The 18,231-nt window shown below is 42.9% G+C and overlaps 2 protein-coding genes across 2 annotated transcripts in view; one reads left to right on the forward strand and one right to left on the reverse strand.

Moving 5' to 3' along the window:
* LOC118372386 (dTDP-D-glucose 4,6-dehydratase-like) overlaps positions 1–8,553 on the reverse strand; it is a 29,154-nt gene extending 20,601 nt beyond the window's left edge. Inside the window, exons 1-9 of the mRNA XM_035758250.2 lie at positions 8,152–8,553; positions 7,918–7,984; positions 6,640–6,708; positions 1,812–1,902; positions 1,540–1,682; positions 1,244–1,342; positions 1,077–1,136; positions 806–849; positions 522–687 (exon numbers count right to left, since the gene is read on the reverse strand). Coding sequence (XP_035614143.1) covers positions 522–687; positions 806–849; positions 1,077–1,136; positions 1,244–1,342; positions 1,540–1,682; positions 1,812–1,902; positions 6,640–6,708; positions 7,918–7,984; positions 8,152–8,198 — 786 coding nt within the window. The 5' untranslated portion in view covers positions 8,199–8,553. The remainder of the gene's footprint in view (positions 1–521; positions 688–805; positions 850–1,076; positions 1,137–1,243; positions 1,343–1,539; positions 1,683–1,811; positions 1,903–6,639; positions 6,709–7,917; positions 7,985–8,151) is intronic.
* A 160-nt stretch (positions 8,554–8,713) lies between these two features.
* LOC118372387 (integral membrane protein GPR180-like) lies at positions 8,714–18,002 on the forward strand. The gene is made up of 9 exons (XM_052499554.1): positions 8,714–8,955; positions 9,479–9,628; positions 9,900–10,100; positions 10,946–11,126; positions 11,294–11,343; positions 11,455–11,612; positions 12,761–12,952; positions 14,213–14,290; positions 14,383–18,002. Exons 1-9 carry the CDS (start codon positions 8,817–8,819, stop codon positions 14,533–14,535), a joined length of 1,302 nt encoding a protein of 433 aa, XP_052355514.1. The 5' UTR covers positions 8,714–8,816; the 3' UTR covers positions 14,536–18,002.
* Positions 18,003–18,231: the final 229 nt, after the last annotated feature.

The following is an 18,231-nucleotide window of genomic DNA, read 5'->3' on the forward strand; positions in this document are numbered from 1 at the left end:
ATAAGTTCTCTGGCTAGTTGAATGATGGGTTTCCTACCATCTTGATAAGTTCTCTGGCTAGTTGAATGATTGGTTTCCTACCATCTTGATAAGTTCTCTGGCTAGTTGAATGATGGGTTTCCTACCATCTTGATAAATTCTCTGGCTAGTTGAATGATTGGTTTCCTACCATCTTGATAAATTCTCTGGCTAGTTGAATGATTGGTTTCCTACCATCTTGATAAGTTCTCTGGCTAGTTGAATGATTGGTTTCCTACCATCTTGATAAATTCTCTGGCTAGTTGAATGATTGGTTTCCTACCATCTTGATAAGTTCTCTGGCTAGTTGAATGATTGGTTTCCTACCATCTTGATAAGTTCTCTGGCTAGTTGAATGATTGGTTTCCTACCATCTTGATAAATTCTCTGGCTAGTTGAATGATTGGTTTCCTACCATCTTGATAAGTTCTCTGGCTAGTTGAATGATTGGTTTCCTACCATCTTGATAAATTCTCTGGCTAGTTGAATGATTGGTTTCCTACCATCTTGATAAGTTCTCTGGCTAGTTGAATGATGGATATCTCGAAGTCGGTCCCGATGTTGTAGGTTTCTCCCACCGTGCCCCTCTCCAGGATGGTGTGGAATGCTTCAATGGCATCATCCACGTACAGGAAGTGGCGAGATTGGGGGCTGGTCCCTTGGATGGTACTGTGGCAGAGAGGAGCATGGGATATGTAGGCTTTATTTGAAACAATAACATATGAAGTAAAAGATGTCCACATAGTCTGGGATGATGTCAGTGCTCTCTTAAAGTTGAAGTATTTACCATTTTTTGTTCAGCTGAAGGAAGGATACGAATTTTGGAATGACCTGGGGGTAAAAAAAAAAAAAGTTTGAGACATCTTAACAGACCAGACACACAACAGAAATATATAGAACTGTGGTTCACGACCTGGGGTACTTGAGAAGACTCATGAAACCATAGGGTTACTGGTAAAATGCACATTAGAGGGTACTCCGGGCAGAGCAAAATTCAGTTGGTACAGTAATGGAAAAGGTTGGGAACCACTGATATAAAATATAGATATTATATTGACCTTCTCCAAGTACTGTCTGGGTCCATATACATTATTGCTCCTTGTTATTATAACAGGAAACTGAAAGAAAAAGCCAAATATTAATACAAAATAATACAAAAATGTGTACATGCCTCACAGAAAAACTTGGTTATAACTGTGGTATGTCTGTTGACAGTATTTACTACCTTGTGTCTCTCCCTGTAGGACAATACAAGACACTCAGCAGCTGCTTTAGACACCGAGTATGGGTTGTTGGGTCTTCTTGGGCTGGTTTCATCTAATTCCTGCATGGGGGTAAAAAAGACTGCTTTTAACACCGGGGACTGACAGTACTGCAGACAAAGAACCTTAAAAAGTGGCAAAAGAAGTGGAGAAGTGGCACCCAAAAACTTGGAGTTCAAATGTAAATGTGGCATACACCTTACAAAAAGTTATGATATTTACGTCAGGATAACAGTGAAAATGATATGAGTGGACTGACCTTATACAGACTCTCTCCATACACCTCATCTGTACTAATGTAAATAAACTTCTCCACCTTTGCCTCAAAAGCTGCTTTCAGTAGCACCCTTGTCCCCTCCACATTCACCATGTGGTATCTGGACGGCCATAAGAAGGACGTCTCTGAAAAGGGGGCACAGAAACATATGGATGAATGTCTTGCTCTATGGGTCACTGAGTGTTGTCAACAATGCCTTTGATTGTTTTGGCATGGTAACAACACAATCTAAACAGTAAAACGTCATTTCTTACCAACATGTGTTTGAGCCGCAAAGTGAAAGACAATGTCGACGCTTTCTGTTGCAAAGATGTGTTTTACCAAGCATGGATTGCATATATCCCCCTGTTAAACAAAAGGGACAAACCATTACACATATTCAAGCTAACAGTCTTTATGATTTGTTATTTTTTTACAATAAACAAAAACATACATAGAACAAAAACAATAAACAACTTAACATTCATACATTTCCAAACATTAATCACACCATACGTACTCAGACCCAAATGTTCCCACCGTAACCACACAATATCTTGTTAGTATCGCTTTTAAGACTCTGCCCCATATGACTTCAAATTGTCTTCTTTTGTTTCTGTTTCTGTTTTTTTCAATGTTTAAATAATAAAGCATTTGATTCTTCCATTCTCTTAACGTTGGAGTATCATTATACTGCCAGTGTTTAAGTAATAGTTTATTCAATATAATTGTCCAACCCATTCGGTATCTCACCGCACCCCTATATGCCATGTCTTGAAATATGCAGAAAGACGGATTAAAAGTAAACTTACATTGTAAAACTTCTGACAACTAGCTTTCCAACTTCACCCATAACTTTTGGACCATAGCACTCCCAGAAGGCTTGAATTATTGAGTCATTGTTAGTTTTACACTTAAGACATAACTCTGCCGTTGTCCTGTAGAATTTGTGAATTTTGTCTCGTATAATACATCGTATACATTAGTTTATACTGGATTAAGCATATATTGTCATCAACTGTAATTTTGTTCATTATGTTTTTCTAAGACATTGTTAGTTCATTAGGCTTTTTTTGTACAAGGTTTTGTATATACACTGCTCAAAAAAATAAAGGGAACACTTAAACAACACAATGTAACTCCAAGTCAATCACACTTCTGTGAAATCAAACTGTCCACTTAGGAAGCAACACTGATTGACAATACATTTCACATGCTGTTGTGCAAATGGAATAGACAACAGGTGGAAATTATAGGCAATTAGCAAGACACCACCAATAAAGGAGTGGTTCTGCAGGTGGTGACCACAGACCACTTCTCAGTTCCTATGCTTCCTGGCTGATGTTTTGGTCACTTTTGAATGCTGGCGGTGCTTTCACTCTAGTGGTAGCATGAGACGAAGTCTACAACTCATACAAGTGGCTCAGGTAGTGCAGCTCATCCAGGATGGCACATCAATGCGAGCTGTGGCAAGAAGGTTTGCTGTGTCTGTCAGCGTAGTGTCCAGAGCATGGAGGCGCTACCAGGAGACAGGCCAGTACATCAGGAGACGTGGAGGAGGCCGTAGGAGGGCAACAACCCAGCAGCAGGACCGCTACCTCCGCCTTTGTGCAAGGAGGAGCAGGAGGAGCACTGCCAGAGCCCTGCAAAATGACCTCCAGCAGGCCAAAAATGTGCATGTGTCTGCTTAAACGGTCAGAAACAGACTCCATGAGGGTGGTATGAGGGCCCGACATCCACAGGTGGGGGTTGTGCTTACAGCCCAACACCGTGCAGGACGTTTGGCATTTGCCAGAGAACACCAAGATTGGCAAATTCGCCACTGGCGCCCTGTGCTCTTCACAGATGAAAGCAGGTTCACACTGAGCGCATGTGACAGACGTGACAGAGTCTGGAGATGCCGTGGAGAACGTTCTGCTGCCTGCAACATCCTCCAGCATGACCGGTTTGGCGGTGGGTCAGTCATGGTATGGGTGGCATTTCTTTGGGGGGCCGCACAGCCCTCCATGTGCTCGCCAGAGGTAGCCTGACTGCCATTAGGTACCGAGATGAGATCCTCAGACCCCTTGTGAGACCATATGCTGGTGCGGTTGGCCCTGGGTTCCTCCTAATGCAAGACAATGCTAGACCTCATGTGGCTGGAGTGTGTCAGCAGTTCCTGCAAGAGGAAGGCATTGATGCTATGGACTGCCCGTTCCCCAGACCTGAATCCAATTGAGCACATCTGGGACATCATGTCTCGCTCCATCCACCAACGCCACGTTGCACCACATACTGTCCAGGAGTTGGCGGATGCTTTAGTCCAGGTCTGGAGATCCCTCAGGAGACCATCTTCCACCTCATCAGGAGCATGCCCAGGCGTTGTAGTGAGGTCATACAGGCACGTGGAGGCCACACACAATACTGAGCCTCATGTTGACTTGTTTTAAGGACATTACATCAAAGTTGGATCAGCCTGTAGTGTGGTTTTCCACTTTAATTTTGAGTGTGACTCCAAATCCAGACCTCCATGGGTTGATACATTTGATTTCCATTGATCATTTTTGTGATTTTGTTGTCAGCACATTCAATTATGTAAAGAAAAAAGTATTTAATAAGAAAATTCCAATCATTCAGATCTAGGATGTGTTATTTTAGTGTTCCCTTTGTGGTTTTGAGCAGTGTATTGCCTTTCATATGAGTATCTTTTCCTGACACAAATAGGATTCCCTCAACATTGCTCTGATGTCCAAAAGCTTTCAGGTCAAAATTTCAAGATATAAAACCTTTAAGTTGCATTTATTTGAAATTGTCTACATTGGTCTGTCCAAAATGTATTTTTAATTCTGTCAAGGAAATAATTGTATTTCCTATTCCTGTGTAATTTATGGTTTCTATGCCTTCAATTTTCCATGTGGGCCAATTTATCAGTGAACTCTGAAAAGCTATCCAAGGATTGTTCCAGAGGGAGTGAAATTGGTTCTTGTAGAATACGTTTCATTTTCTTCCATGTTACAGTGTTGTTAACTATGAAGTTGTTCATGTTCTTAGCTCCATCCTTTGAAAACAGACACTTAAAGAAAATTCTGGGGAAGAGCATGTGCATCTTCAATATGTACCCATTGTTCCTCTTTACTGTGTTTAACAACATGTTGCAAGTAAAAGCCTTGGGTGGCGAGTTGATACCATTCCAAATCTGGAAAGTTAAAAAAACACCCTCAGACTTAGGAAGATGTTAAACTATCATTTTTATTCAGTGGTAATTGCCCATATGAAGTCTGTTATGGCAGAGTATACATTTGTAAATAATGTCTTTGGTGGGTTAATTGGTATATAACTGAAAATACACAGAACAAAAATATATGTATGTAAAATGTTGGTCCCATGTTCCATGAGCTGAAATAAAAGATAAGAGAAATTTTCCATACCCACAAAAAGCTTATTTCTCTCGAATGTTGTGCACACATTTGTTTACATCCCTGTTAGTGAGCATTTCTCCTTTGCCAAGATAATCCACCTGACATGTGTGACATATAAAGAAGCTGATCAAACAGCATGGCATTACATAGGTGCACCTTGTGCTGGAGACAATTAAAGGCCACTCTAAATTGTGCAGTTTTGTCACACAACACAATTCCACAGATGTTGAGGGAGAGTGCAATTGGCAGGCTGACTACGTGAATGTCCACCAGAGCTGTTGCCAGATAATTGAATGTTCATTTCTCTACCGTAAGCCGCCTCCAATGTTGTTTTAGAGAATTTGTCAGTACGTCCAACTGGCCTCAACTGCTGACCACATGTATGGAGTCGTATGGGTGAGTGGTTTGCTGATGTCAACGTTGTGAACAGTGTTCCATGGGTGGCGGTGGGGTTATGGTATGGGCATAAACTCCGAACAACGAACACAATAGCATTTTATTAATGGAAATTTTAATGCACAGAGATACCATGACAAGATCTTGAGGCCCATTATGCCATTCATCCGCCGCCATCACCTCATATTTCTGTATGATCATTTTGATTTTATTTGTACCTTTATTTAACTAAGTCAGTTAGGAACAAATTCTTATGTACAATGTGCCATCCTATGGGACTCCCAAATCACAGTCAGATGTGATACCAGGCCAAAATCAACTATTTGTGAAGATGTGTCATGCTGCATGAGGCAAATGGTGGTCACACCAGATACTAACTGTTTTTTTGATCCACACCCCTAAGGCATCTGTGACCAACAGATTCATATCTGTACTCCCAGTCATGTGAAATCCATAGAGTCGGGTCTAATGAATTCATTTCAATTGACTGATTTCCTTACATGAACTTTAACTCAGCAAACTCTTTGAAATTGTTGCATGTTGCGTTCCTATTTTTGTTCAGTAAAATATAAAAACTTTGGGAGCCATGACATTCCAAAGAGGTTAATCTAACTGTAAGATTTATGGTGAGATTGTTCCATTTAATTAGATATGCTTTCATGTTGTTGAGTAATGGGATAAAGTTAATAACTTTATATATTTGTTGTCACTTATTAAGTATCCTAAGTATTTCATATTTTTTATGGTCCACAAAGGATTGCTGTAGTTCATGAGTTATTACTTTCCTAATTGCCATTATTTCAGTTTTTTTTTCAATGTTAATTTCATATGGGGCGGCAGGGTAGCCTAGTGGTTAGAGAGTTGGACTAGGAACCGGAAGGTTGCAAGTTCAAACCCCCGAGCTGACAAGGTACTAATCTGTCGTTCTGCCCCTGAACAGGCAATTAACCCACTGTTCCTAGGCCGTCATTGAAAATAAGAATTTGTTCTTAACTGACTTGCCTGGTTAAATAAAGGTAAAATAAAAAATATCCTGAGATTTTTGAGTATTCAGAAAATATTTTGAACAAGGGAGACATTGAGATTAAAATATTAGTCAGGTATATCAGAAGATCGTTGGCAAATTAGTATATATTCATGTTTATCAATACGGATACCTGTTACATTTGAGTCCTGTCTAATTATTTCTGCAAGAGGTTCAATTGCCAGTGCAAACAGGAGGGGAGAGAGGACATCCCTGTCTCGTGACACTGGCACTCCATATACAGTGATGTTACATAACAGCAGGACTTAACAGCAGTTCTCTCACCCTGATAAAGGTGTAGTTCTCATTCTCCTCTACAGACTCCAGGTTCCTGAGATTGGAACAGTAGTCCAGCTGTACGGGACCAGGAAACGTTACACAGTCACTCACAGGAAATGACAACTTGGAATTCTACAGTCACATAATGTGGTAGTTAGGCTGTATGGGAAATAAGCTTCACATCGTTTTTTTCCACACATACACCGGATATGTGCAGTGAAATGTGTTGTCAAATCAAATCAAATCTTATTGGTCACATACACATATTTTGCAGATGTTATTGCAGGTGTAGTGAAATGCTTGTGTTCCTCGCTCCAACAGTGCAGTAGTATCTAACTAAATGCTTGTGTTCCTAGCTCCAACAGTGCAGTAGTATCTAACTAAATGCTTGTGTTCCTAGCTCCAACAGTGCAGTAGTATCTAACTAAATGCTTGTGTTCCTAGCTCCAACAGTGCAGTAGTATCTAACTAAATGCTTGTGTTCCTAGCTCCAACAGTGCAGTAGTATAACTAAATGCTTGTGTTCCTAGCTCCAACAGTGCAGTAGTATCTAACTAAATGCTTGTGTTCCTAGCTCCAACAGTGCAGTAGTATCTAACTAAATGCTTGTGTTCCTAGCTCCAACAGTGCAGTAGTATCTAACTAAATGCTTGTGTTCCTAGCTCCAACAGTGCAGTAGTATCTAACTAAATGCTTGTGTTCCTAGCTCTAACAGTGCAGTAGTATCTAACTAAATGCTTGTGTTCCTAGCTCCAACAGTGCAGTAGTATCTAACTAAATGCTTGTGTTCCTAGCTCCAACAGTGCAGTAGTATCTAACTAAATGCTTGTGTTCCTAGCTCCAACAGTGCAGTAGTATCTAACTAAATGCTTGTGTTCCTAGCTCCAACAGTGCAGTAATATCTAACAATACACACAAGTCCAAAAAAGTAGAAGAATGGTATTAAGAAATATAGAAATATTAGGACGAGCAATGTCGGAGTCCGGAGTATAAATATGGACAGCTGGACTACTGTAATTATGGACAGTATATGGATAGAATATGTAGTATATCTGAAGAATACGTAGGTTAGAATAGTTGATGTACAGCAATAGTTGAATAGGATAGACCTAGACTATAATACAGTATATACATATGAAATGGGTAAAACAGAATGTAAACATTATTAAAGTGACCAGTGTTCCATGTCTATGTTACACCTTGGCGGCAAAGGGAACAAGAGGTCCCAGCTTGAACAGGGCTTGAATCTGTCGTTACAGGAAAGCACATTTAGCTCCTACTTACATTGTCAAAGTTGATGATACGCCAATCTGGGTGCCTGTTGACTAGGGAGCAGACAAAATGGGACCCACTGTATTGGGAAAGAGTTACAGATTAAACATGTATAGTATGCAATGAAATCTCATATTTGACATACATTGTAGATTCAACTTGCTTGTTTTCTGTAGTTTAAGTCTTTGTCAGAACACTACTGATTGTCTTTATGATGATGATGATGATTTGCTAACTGTTACTTACATGAAACCTGCCCCTCCAGTCACCAGGACCGTTTTGACAAAGTCCATCCTCGCACAACCTGTTGATGTCTCCTCACAGCTCTTCTCCTGGATCTTCAGTTTTCATTGAAGCCCAAAGGCGCTCGCCTAGTGACATAAATTATGCCTACCTTAGCTAGCTAACTAGCTTACCTGTGCTGGAGTGTGTCTTATTGTTGAGTAAACAAGAGATAATCTCATAAACTATATGCAGGAACTGATTTTAAATGATTGAGGCCATTCTAAAGCGAAGCACATCGACAACACGTTAACGAACAGCTATATTACATTACTCAGATGTTTGTGTTGTCACCAGTTCATGTCAGAAGCAGTTGATACAGTAGAAACCAACATCAGCTAAATGTAATGTGCAACTTTTGCGACAGTCTTTTGTCGCTTTATGGCAATGTTGACACGTATCAGAGGCCTGCGTTGAGTTGGGCCGTTTTAGTGCCCACCCTTTTATCGCTCTCTGATTGGCTTGCAGCTTTGACGTGGGTAGAGGTCCTCTTATGATTAGGTGAAACCTAAATCAATCAAATGTTTCAGTGCAGATGGAACTCACCATTTTTTACGAGATCATTCATTGTTGTCGTACAATAAATCACCTTCTTTATATCTAATTTGATACGTCGCTTTTAGGAGACAATGTATCCGTTAATGTTCACATTTACAGCCTTCTTACTATGCATTCCAGCTACATTTGGAAAAACTGTGTCGGGAGTTTTCAAGAGCGATGCAGCCAGAGAGCAGAATGGACAGTACATCACAAAATTCATGTACAACGGTAGGTGTAGCAGTCTGAAGCTAGCGACAAATTCTGGAGGAAGGCTTGTGTGGATGGATACACATGCACCAAGATGACGTGATGCGTTTTATTATTTGATGTTTTATTTAGGCTATAATTGCAATGCTAATGTACATACGGAAGCAACAGAACATGTGTTCTTAGTCTGGAAAGTGCTAATCTCGTGCATGGTGTTATTGGGTTCAAAGATCAAATCACATAGGCCTATGCAGTGTCTTAATAATAGGTTGGTTCAGTCTTACATTAGACCCATGAGCATCGGCAATGTCATTCTGTTCTCAAGTACAACATGTTGCCAAATGTGATTGAATCAATAGAGCGTCTTCCTTCATCACAGACGGTCTGTATATTCTGTAGTTTCAAATGAAACCAAATCCTCTGAAAGGTGGACTTAGTGTCCTGTCAGATCTCTTCCCTCTTTCTCTCTCTCCTCCACTACTTCCACTACCTCTTCTTCTCTCACACCCTCTCTTGTCTCTCCCTCCCTCTGTCTCTTCCCCAGTGGGTAGGGGTCTGGTGGTGTGCAGGCTGGAGAATGCTACCCTGGCCATGGAGAAGGAGTCCAGACTGCTGCTCTTCCCGGAGACGGAGGACGGCTTTGACATCGACAACCTCAGCTGCCACGACCGCCTCTCCAAGGCACAGCTCTCCAGTGAGTGTGTCTCTGTGACTGTCACGTGTATTGTTGTTTGCATTCATTCAAGTAAACATGCATTCATAAACAAGAGGCATTTGGTTAAGTGGCATAAATACCATCATTTACAGGACATATTCTGAATGTACTTGTAGTATGTTGCATCTCCATATGTAACCGACTGGTTATCAAACCTTGGTTGCCTGCATGACTTAAGGCCACATTAGCCCTCTGAGCGAAAGCCTAGGCCTTGTCTCCCTCCTAACGTTGTTTCCCTCTCTCTGCTCAGTCCGTCTGAGTGAGGAGGAGCACAACCAGAGCATCCCCCACCTTCACTCCCCCACGGCCTGGATGGCGCTGTATGCAGACCGCTACACCTGTGGGGAGGGGGGCATCATCCCTGCCCACGGGGACCTGACCTTCACCATCCTGCTGTTCAACCCTGATTCGGCAGGCAACCCCCTGGAACACTTCAGCGCTGAGGAGGCAGGTCAGTACATGCACACACTTTAATATATGCATTTGGTGCACTGTAAATCGCTTTGGATGAAAGCGTCTGCTAGTCATAACACACAATTTTATACTTTTAAATGTAAGATATGACTAGGGCTCCAGACAGGACTGCACTGAATGCTTGACTGAATGGTTCTTACCCCTGCCCCCCTCTCCCTCCTTCCTACCCCTGTCCCCTTGACCCCCCTCCTTCCTTCCTACCCCTTCCCCCTCTCCCTCCTTCCTACCCCTTCCCCCTCTCCCTCCTTCCTACCCCTGTTCCCTTGACCCCCTGCCCCCCTCCCTGCCCCCCTCCCTGCCCCCTAACCTACCCTCTTTCCTGCCCCCTCTAACCTTCCCTCCTCCCTGCCCCCTAACCCACCCTCCTCGCCCCCTAACCCACCCTCCTCCTTGCCCCCTAACCTGCCCCCCAACCCACCCTCCTCCCTGCCCCCTAACCCACCCTCCTCCCTGCCCCCTAACCCACCCTCCTCCCTGCCCCCGACCCACCGTCCTATCCCTGACCCACCCTCCTACCTACCCCTGCCCCCTGACCCACCCTCCTTCCTACCCCTGACCCACCCTCCTTCCTACCCCTGACCCACCCTCCTTCCTACCCCTGACCCACCCTCCTTCCTACCCCTGACCCACCCTCCTACCTACCCCTGACCCACCCTCCTACCTACCCCTGCCCCCGAACCACCCTCCTTCCTACCCCACCCTCCTACCTTCCCCGTTCCCCCTGACCCACCCTCCTTCCTATCACTGCCCCCTAACCCACCCTCCTACCTACCCCTGGCCCCCTGCCCTCCTCCCTACCCACCTGTCCCACCCTCCTACCAGGCCTGTATAGTTTCTACTGTCTGCTGATCCTGGCCTACTTTGTGGCATCCTGTATCTACATTCAGCCTCTGTGGATGGCCCTGAGAAAGGGTGGGCCCATGCAAACGGTGCTGAAGGTGCTCTCCACAGCCTTGGCCCTACAGGGGATCTCTGCCCTCTTCAACTACATCCACCTGGCCAGGTGAGTGAGACTCAGTCCCAGTCATTATTACAGTCACCTTTCAGCAGCCCTGTTCAGGTTTACATCAGTTACTGTATTACAGGATTATCCTGTATTTCAGGATATTTGGATAAATGAATATCAGTCTTGTTGTATAAAAACACACACCTGTCGCTCTCGTTCCACAGGTATGCCAGGGATGGAGTGGGCATTCCTATCATGGGCAGCTTGGCTGAGTGTGAGTTTTGTATTCTCACTCTGTCGCTCTTGCTTCTTTCTTCGTATTGTCTTTCGTTCTTCCTTTGTGACTGTGCTGACTGTTGCCTGTTGTTGTTCTCCCATGTTGCAGTCTGTGACATGGTATCCCAGGTGTCCATGCTGTACATGCTGCTGAGTCTGTGTGTGGGCTGGACCCTGAGCAAGAACAGGAAGCCCCAGAGCAGACCTCTCCAGTGGGACTCTTCCCCCGCCTCCAAAGCCCTCGCTATGGGAGGGGTCGTCACACAGGTCAGAGCCTCAGCCTATCCATGACCTTTAATCCCTTACCCCAAAATACTAAGCCCTGACCCTCACATTAACTTCCATCTCAATGGATACAGTAGTGCCTACTACTCGCACTAACCTCTACTTTGCTCACACCATCCCCTATCCTGACCAATACTGTAACCCCCTATCCTGACCAATACTGTAACCCCCTATCCTGACCAATACCGTAACCCTCTATCCTGACCAATACCGTAACCCCCTATCCTGACCAATACCGTAACCCTCTATCCTGACCAATACCGTAACCCTCTATCCTGACCAATACTGTAACCCCCTATCCTGACCAATACTGTAACCCTCTATCCTGACCAATACCGTAACCCCCTATCCTGACCAATACCGTAACCCTCTATCCTGACCAATACTGTAAACCCCTATCCTGACCAATACTGTAAACCCCTATCCCGACCAATACTGTAAACCCCTATCCCGACCAATACTGTAAACCCCTATCCCGACCAATACTGTAACCCCTATCCTGACCAATACTGTAAACCCCTATCCTGACCAATACTGTAAACCCCTATCCTGACCAATACTGTAAACCCCTATCCTGACCAATACCGTAACCCCCTATCCTGACCAATACTGTAACCCTCTATCCTGACCAATACCGTAAACCCCCTATCCTGACCAATACCGTAAACCCCTATCCTGACCAATACCCCCTATCCTGACCAATACTGTAACCCCCTATCCTGACCAATACTGTAACCCTCTATCCTGACCAATACTGTAACCCCCTATCCTGACCAATACCGTAACCCCCTATCCTGACCAATACCGTAACCCCCTATCCTGACCAATACCGTAAACCCCTATCCTGACCAATACTGTAAACCCCCTATCCTGACCAATACTGTAAACCCCCTATCCTGACCAATACTGTAAACCCCCTATCCTGACCAATACTGTAAACCCCCTATCCTGACCAATACTGTAAACCCCCTATCCTGACCAATACTGTAAACCCCCTATCCTGACCAATACTGTAAACCCCCTATTAACTCTCAATTTCCCCTTTGGGATCAGTCAATAAATACGCATTCGATACGAATGACCTAAATACCTTTCCACTGACTCCCTGTATGTCACTGCCGGACCACTAGGGGGTGCTACTGCTGTGGGAGCAGTATGAGGAGACGGAGCACCACAGCTACCACGCCCAGCGCAGCATAGCGGGTCTGTTACTCATATCTCTACGTATCATCCTGGCCTTGCTGCTGGCCTCCGTGCTCTACACCATCATCAGCACAGAGAGGAGCGCCCTCAAGAGAGACTTCTACCTCAGCTTCGCCAAGGTAGGTGTAGAAATTGAGGTCAGCCGATTAATTAGAATGGCCGATTAATTAGGGCCGATTTCAAGTTTTCATAACAATCGGAAATCGGTATTTTGGGGCGCCGATTAAAAAAAAAAATATATATAGATATTTTTTTAAACACCTTTATTTAATCTTTATTTAACTAGGCAAGTCAGTTAAGAACACATTCTTATTTTTAATGACGGCCTAGGAACAGTGGGTTAACTGCCTTGTTCAGGGGCAGAAGGACAGATTTTCACCTTGTCAGCTCGGGGGAGCCAATCTTGCAATCTTACAGTTAACTAGTCCAACCCAATAACGACCTGCCTCTCTGTCGTTGCACTCCACAAGGAGTGTTACGCAAATGCAGTAAGCCAAGGTAAGTTGCTAGCTAGCATTAAACTTATCTTATAAAAAAACAATCAATCATAATCACTAGTTAACTACACATGGTTGATGATATGTGTCCTGCGTTGCATATAATCTGACTGAGCATACAAGCATACAAGTATATGCGTCATATTGTGCGTCAAGCATTGCGCTGTTTATGACTTCAAGCCTATCAACTTCCGAGATGAGCCTTGTGTAACCGAAGTGAAATGGCTAGCTAGTTAGCACGCTCTAATTGTCGTTGTGTTGCTGGTTCGAGTCCAGGGAGGAGCGAGGAGAGGGACGGAAGCTATCCTGTTACACTGGCAATACTAAAGTGCCTTTAAGAACATCCAATAGTCAAAGGTTAATGAAATACAAATGGTATAGAGAGGAAATAGTCCTATAATAACTACAACCTAAAACTTCTTACCTGGGAATATTGAAGACTCATGTTAAAAGGAACGACCAGCTTTCATATGTTCTCATGTTCTGAGCAAGGAACTGAAACGTTGGCTTTTTTACATGGCACATATTTTACATGGAACATATTGCACTTTTACTTTCTTCTCCAACACTTTGTTTTTGCATTATTTAAACCAAATTGAACATGTTTCATTATTTACTAGAGGCTAAATTGATTTTATTGATGTATTATATTAAGTTAAAATAAGTCATAAATAAATTCAGTATTGTTATTGTCATTATTACAAATAAATACATTTAAAAAGTCTGCCGATTTAATCGGTATCGGCTTTGAAAAATCATAATCGGTCGACCTCTAGTAGAAATACAACACAGAATAGCTGGTAACCCTTTCCATGTGTTTATAGTGCCATCTACATTGCATTATAATATTGGTTATTCCAGTCTCACTAGTTTGTTTCTCAGGGTTGTTTTATCTGGTTCCTGTGCCACCCTGTGCTGGTTTTACTCTCTGTGGTTTTCAATGAGCATCAGAGAGAAAAGGTGAGAGGATGACACTCATATATATATATATATATATAGTACTGACTCATTCAGAAGGTTTTTGGTGCTGATGTTTCTGTGTCTGTTTGTAGGTTGTGACAATCGGTGTGATTCTATGCCAGGCTATCTCGGTGGTAATCCTCTACCAGCTTTTCCTGTCCCGTAGCTTATACTGGGAAGTATCTTCTCTCTCCTCTGTCTCACTACCCCTCACCATGTCCAGAGGGGGCCGGGGACGCTACTGACCCCGCGTGCAGGGGGAACACTTTCAATGTGAAACACGCCGAGGGCGAAGGGATACACCGTGACACCTGCAGTTAAAGGGACAATACTTCCACTTCTCTCCGCTCACTCACGGCAAAGGTTCCCCCACAGATGGGTGAGGAAAGAGGAGGGTGGGATGAAGAGAAGTAGGAAGTTCACCCACAAATATAGAAGAGAAGAGGAATGATGGCCTGCTCATGTAGCTGGATAGCACACCTATTTAATAGCCTCCCAAACAGGATGAGAGTGAGACCTGGGTTTAAGCGCACATAAAGTATGTATGTAAATGAGACTCATTTGTTAGTATACAACAGATGTGGACACAGGTAACTGCCAAAATAATGGAAACCCTTGAGTAAAATAGGAATCCAAAGTATATTAAAAGCAGGTGCTTCCACACAGGTGTGGTTCCTGGGTTAAGCAATTCACATCCCATCATGCTTAGGGTCATGTATACAAATTCTGTCTGCCATGGCTGTGGCCCTACAGGATGACAATGTCCCCATTAACAGGGCACGGGTGGTCACTGAATGGTTTGATGAGCATGAAAACTATGTAAACCATATGGCCGTCTCAGTCCCCAGATCTCAACCGGGGACGGTGTTTTCCACCATCATCAACAAAACATCAAATGATGGAATTTCTCGTGGAAGAATGATGTCGCTTCCCTCCAATAGAGTTTGAGAATCTATGCCAAGGTTTATTGAAGCTGTTCTGCCTCGTGGCACAACACCCTATTAAGACACTTTATGTTGGTGTTTTCTTTATTTTGGCAGTTACCTGTATGTTATTTACAATTGTAGTATGTATGTGTGAAGTTGTGGTTTACAGTTTTATTTTGAATGTCAAACTTGGGCTGGATTTGATGTCTCTTTTTAATTTTCTGACTGAGTATAAGACTCCCAAAATGTTATAGGTTTATAATAGATTACAATGAAAGGTTACCGATTGTCAAATTCATTGCCGATAAAGATAACCAGGCTCGGACTGAAATACCGTTGATCCATAGAGATATGGATCCATGTTCAGTGTGGTAAATCTCAAACCCATAATTTAGTCTGATCTTAACTCTGTCAGAAATATAAAGTTGGGTCTTTTTTTTTTAAACAGAGTTGCTTCACACTGTTTTACTGCCGTTTCATTCTATTGTCGTCAATTGATTGTTCTTTCTGCGAGGTGCAGGTTTAGGGTGTGCTGAAGCTATTACAGAAATCACATGGAACTCATGGAATCTTTGTGTCATCCCCAGCACTCCAACACTGCAGCTAGTTGCATGTGTGAGAATCGTATTACTATTATTATGTGTACTTATTGAATTATACTTGAATATGAACGCTTGGTATTTTGTCTGACATTGGAGCTAGACATGTGCAATGTTTAAATGTAGCTTTATTTTCTTGCTCAATCGTCGTAAGTGCCTGAGAAGACAATCACTTTGCTAGTAGAGAAGGTACCTGTGTTTGTCTATGAAAAGATGGGTTTCACATTGACATACATGTCCAGTCTGATAGTTAAGTTATGCAGAGATATTGGGGGGGAAATGGTCAACAGAGCAGTGACTGTGTAATGTTCCTATTAAGCATGTTTATAACACTGTTTAAATTCATTACTGTATACTTTTGTAAAATAAGTCGTCCTTCTGTAGCTCAGTTGGTAGAGCATGGCGCTTGTAACGCCAGGGTAGTGGGTTCGATTCCCGGGACCACCCATACGTAGAATGTATGCACACATGACTGTAAGTCGCTTTGGATAAAAGCGTCTGCTAAATGGCATATATTATTATTATTATTATTTATCAGATGCTAATGCAATACAAGAACATGTCTGCAGGGGGCAGCAGTTCTCTTGATCTGTTACAGTAGCTTATGTTGACCAGCGTTTCTCAACCCTGGTCCTACCAATATCCCCAACGGTGAACTTTTGTATTGTAACCCTGGACAAGCACACCTGATTCAACTTGTCAACTAATCATCAAGCCCTCAATTAGTTGAATGAGGTGTGTTTGTCAAGGGCAACAATGAAACGGTCTATTTTTGAGCAAAGACACTGCTGTAGACTACTCTCAACCAATGCAAACTCAAACCATAGAAGTGACTGGTGTCTTTGCTCAAACTGCCTGCATTCTCATTCAACAACTAAATGCATGATAATTCTGGATAATTCAAACATGGAAGGACAAACCACGAAATGTCACAGTTGCTAGGAAATGCCACCACGACGCTCCACCTTGAGTACACAAACAGTTTCCCGCCTCTCCACTTCCACAAATGGATATGAGAGGCTAATATCAAACACTAACATCAGAGCTAAGCCAAGTCAGTCTCACTTCATTTGGGTAGTTGCTTGCAGATATATAATCATCTTTGGTTGGTCATTGGTTTCGGTCCGGCTGCTATTGGTTCCAGTATGTGACACTAAATAGGCCAATATAAATAGTAGCCTACACAACACAGTCAAAGTTGTGGAAACATGCTGTGGAATGTGGTTAAACTAACCCCAGACTTCTAAACAGTGAAAAGGGGAGGAGTCATGTTACTGATGTTTCTCCACTACCTGCCTGTTGTCTTTGGTGGTTTCAGAGTCACTGTAGCTGGTTATAATCCTTGTTTTCTGGATGCTCTTCTTCTTTCACTCATTTTACCTTCATGTTGCAAAAGATCAAGAACATACCATGAACTATGATTGCTGTGTTTACACAGGCAGCCCAATTGGGGGGATTGAGCTGCCTGTGTAAACGCAGCCTATATGGCACTGAACCTTATATGAATTAAACAATTTGAGAATGGTTGGCTATTAGTGACAGTGAGGACAAGGCCAGCAGCAAAGTAGTGCTCACTCCCACACCAGTCCCATACTGCTGTTTAAACCAGCACAGGGGCACCTGGTTACACACATCAGTGGCTCCCTACAGACCAGACCATGGTGTCCATCTTGGGTCTTTTCAGGACACTGGTTACCCACTGGGCTATTTCTGACCTCAGGCACACCAGGACACTGTGGGCTGAGGGGGATGAATACACACAGGACTTATTTTCCTGCAATACCACCATTAACTCCTTTTCTTGTATTATGCAAATAGTCTGACAACAGGAACGTGCTTGGGCTAATACTGTAACATTCATTTGCACCTTTTTTGACTCTACCACAGAAAGTAGTACCAATTCAGGCAGTACAATTCCATTACAGGGGGGACTTTTTTAATAGTGTTCCTTTAGATAAGGGGGTTTCTATGTATTCTATATCTAGGTCAGGTAGAGAGTAGCGTAGCTGGCAGCCTGAAACCACAGGCAAAGATGGACAGTTTCTGTTAATGTATTTGAAATACTTATTTGAATTCAGAGTATTTTGTCATTTGACTTACACTTGGCTGAACTACAATCCAATGTATTTTGTATTTTCAAAATACTGCAATTTGGATTGTCAAAATAAAAAATACTTTTCTATACCATTTTTGCTAGCGGTTCACATTTTGTGGCCCCTCCTTCACCCTGCGTTGGTATCAGAAGTCTAATAGCACGATGGTGTGATACAATTGTCTGCTAAATGAATGAATGTGTTTGTCATCGGCAAGGACTTGGGAGTTTTATTTGGGATTAAAAGAAAGGGAATAGAGCTAAGCACAGGCATAGTCCTAAAGGAAAACCTGGTTGTCTGCTTTCCAACAGACACAGAGACAA

This window comes from Oncorhynchus keta, chromosome 37 (assembly GCF_023373465.1).
Source record: "Oncorhynchus keta strain PuntledgeMale-10-30-2019 chromosome 37, Oket_V2, whole genome shotgun sequence".
NCBI classification, from domain to species: Eukaryota; Metazoa; Chordata; class Actinopteri; order Salmoniformes; family Salmonidae; genus Oncorhynchus; species Oncorhynchus keta.

Excerpts from the sequence above, each read along its gene's own strand:
- LOC118372387 (XM_052499554.1), top strand. The coding sequence starts at position 8,817 with ATGTATCCGTTAATGTTCACATTTACAGCCTTCTTACTATGCATTCCA. Across the intron at positions 8,956-9,478 it reads CACAAAATTCATGTACAACG|TGGGTAGGGGTCTGGTGGTG; the intron begins GTAGGTGTAGCA and ends TCTCTTCCCCAG. Across the intron at positions 12,953-14,212 it reads TCTACCTCAGCTTCGCCAAG|GGTTGTTTTATCTGGTTCCT; the intron begins GTAGGTGTAGAA and ends TTTGTTTCTCAG.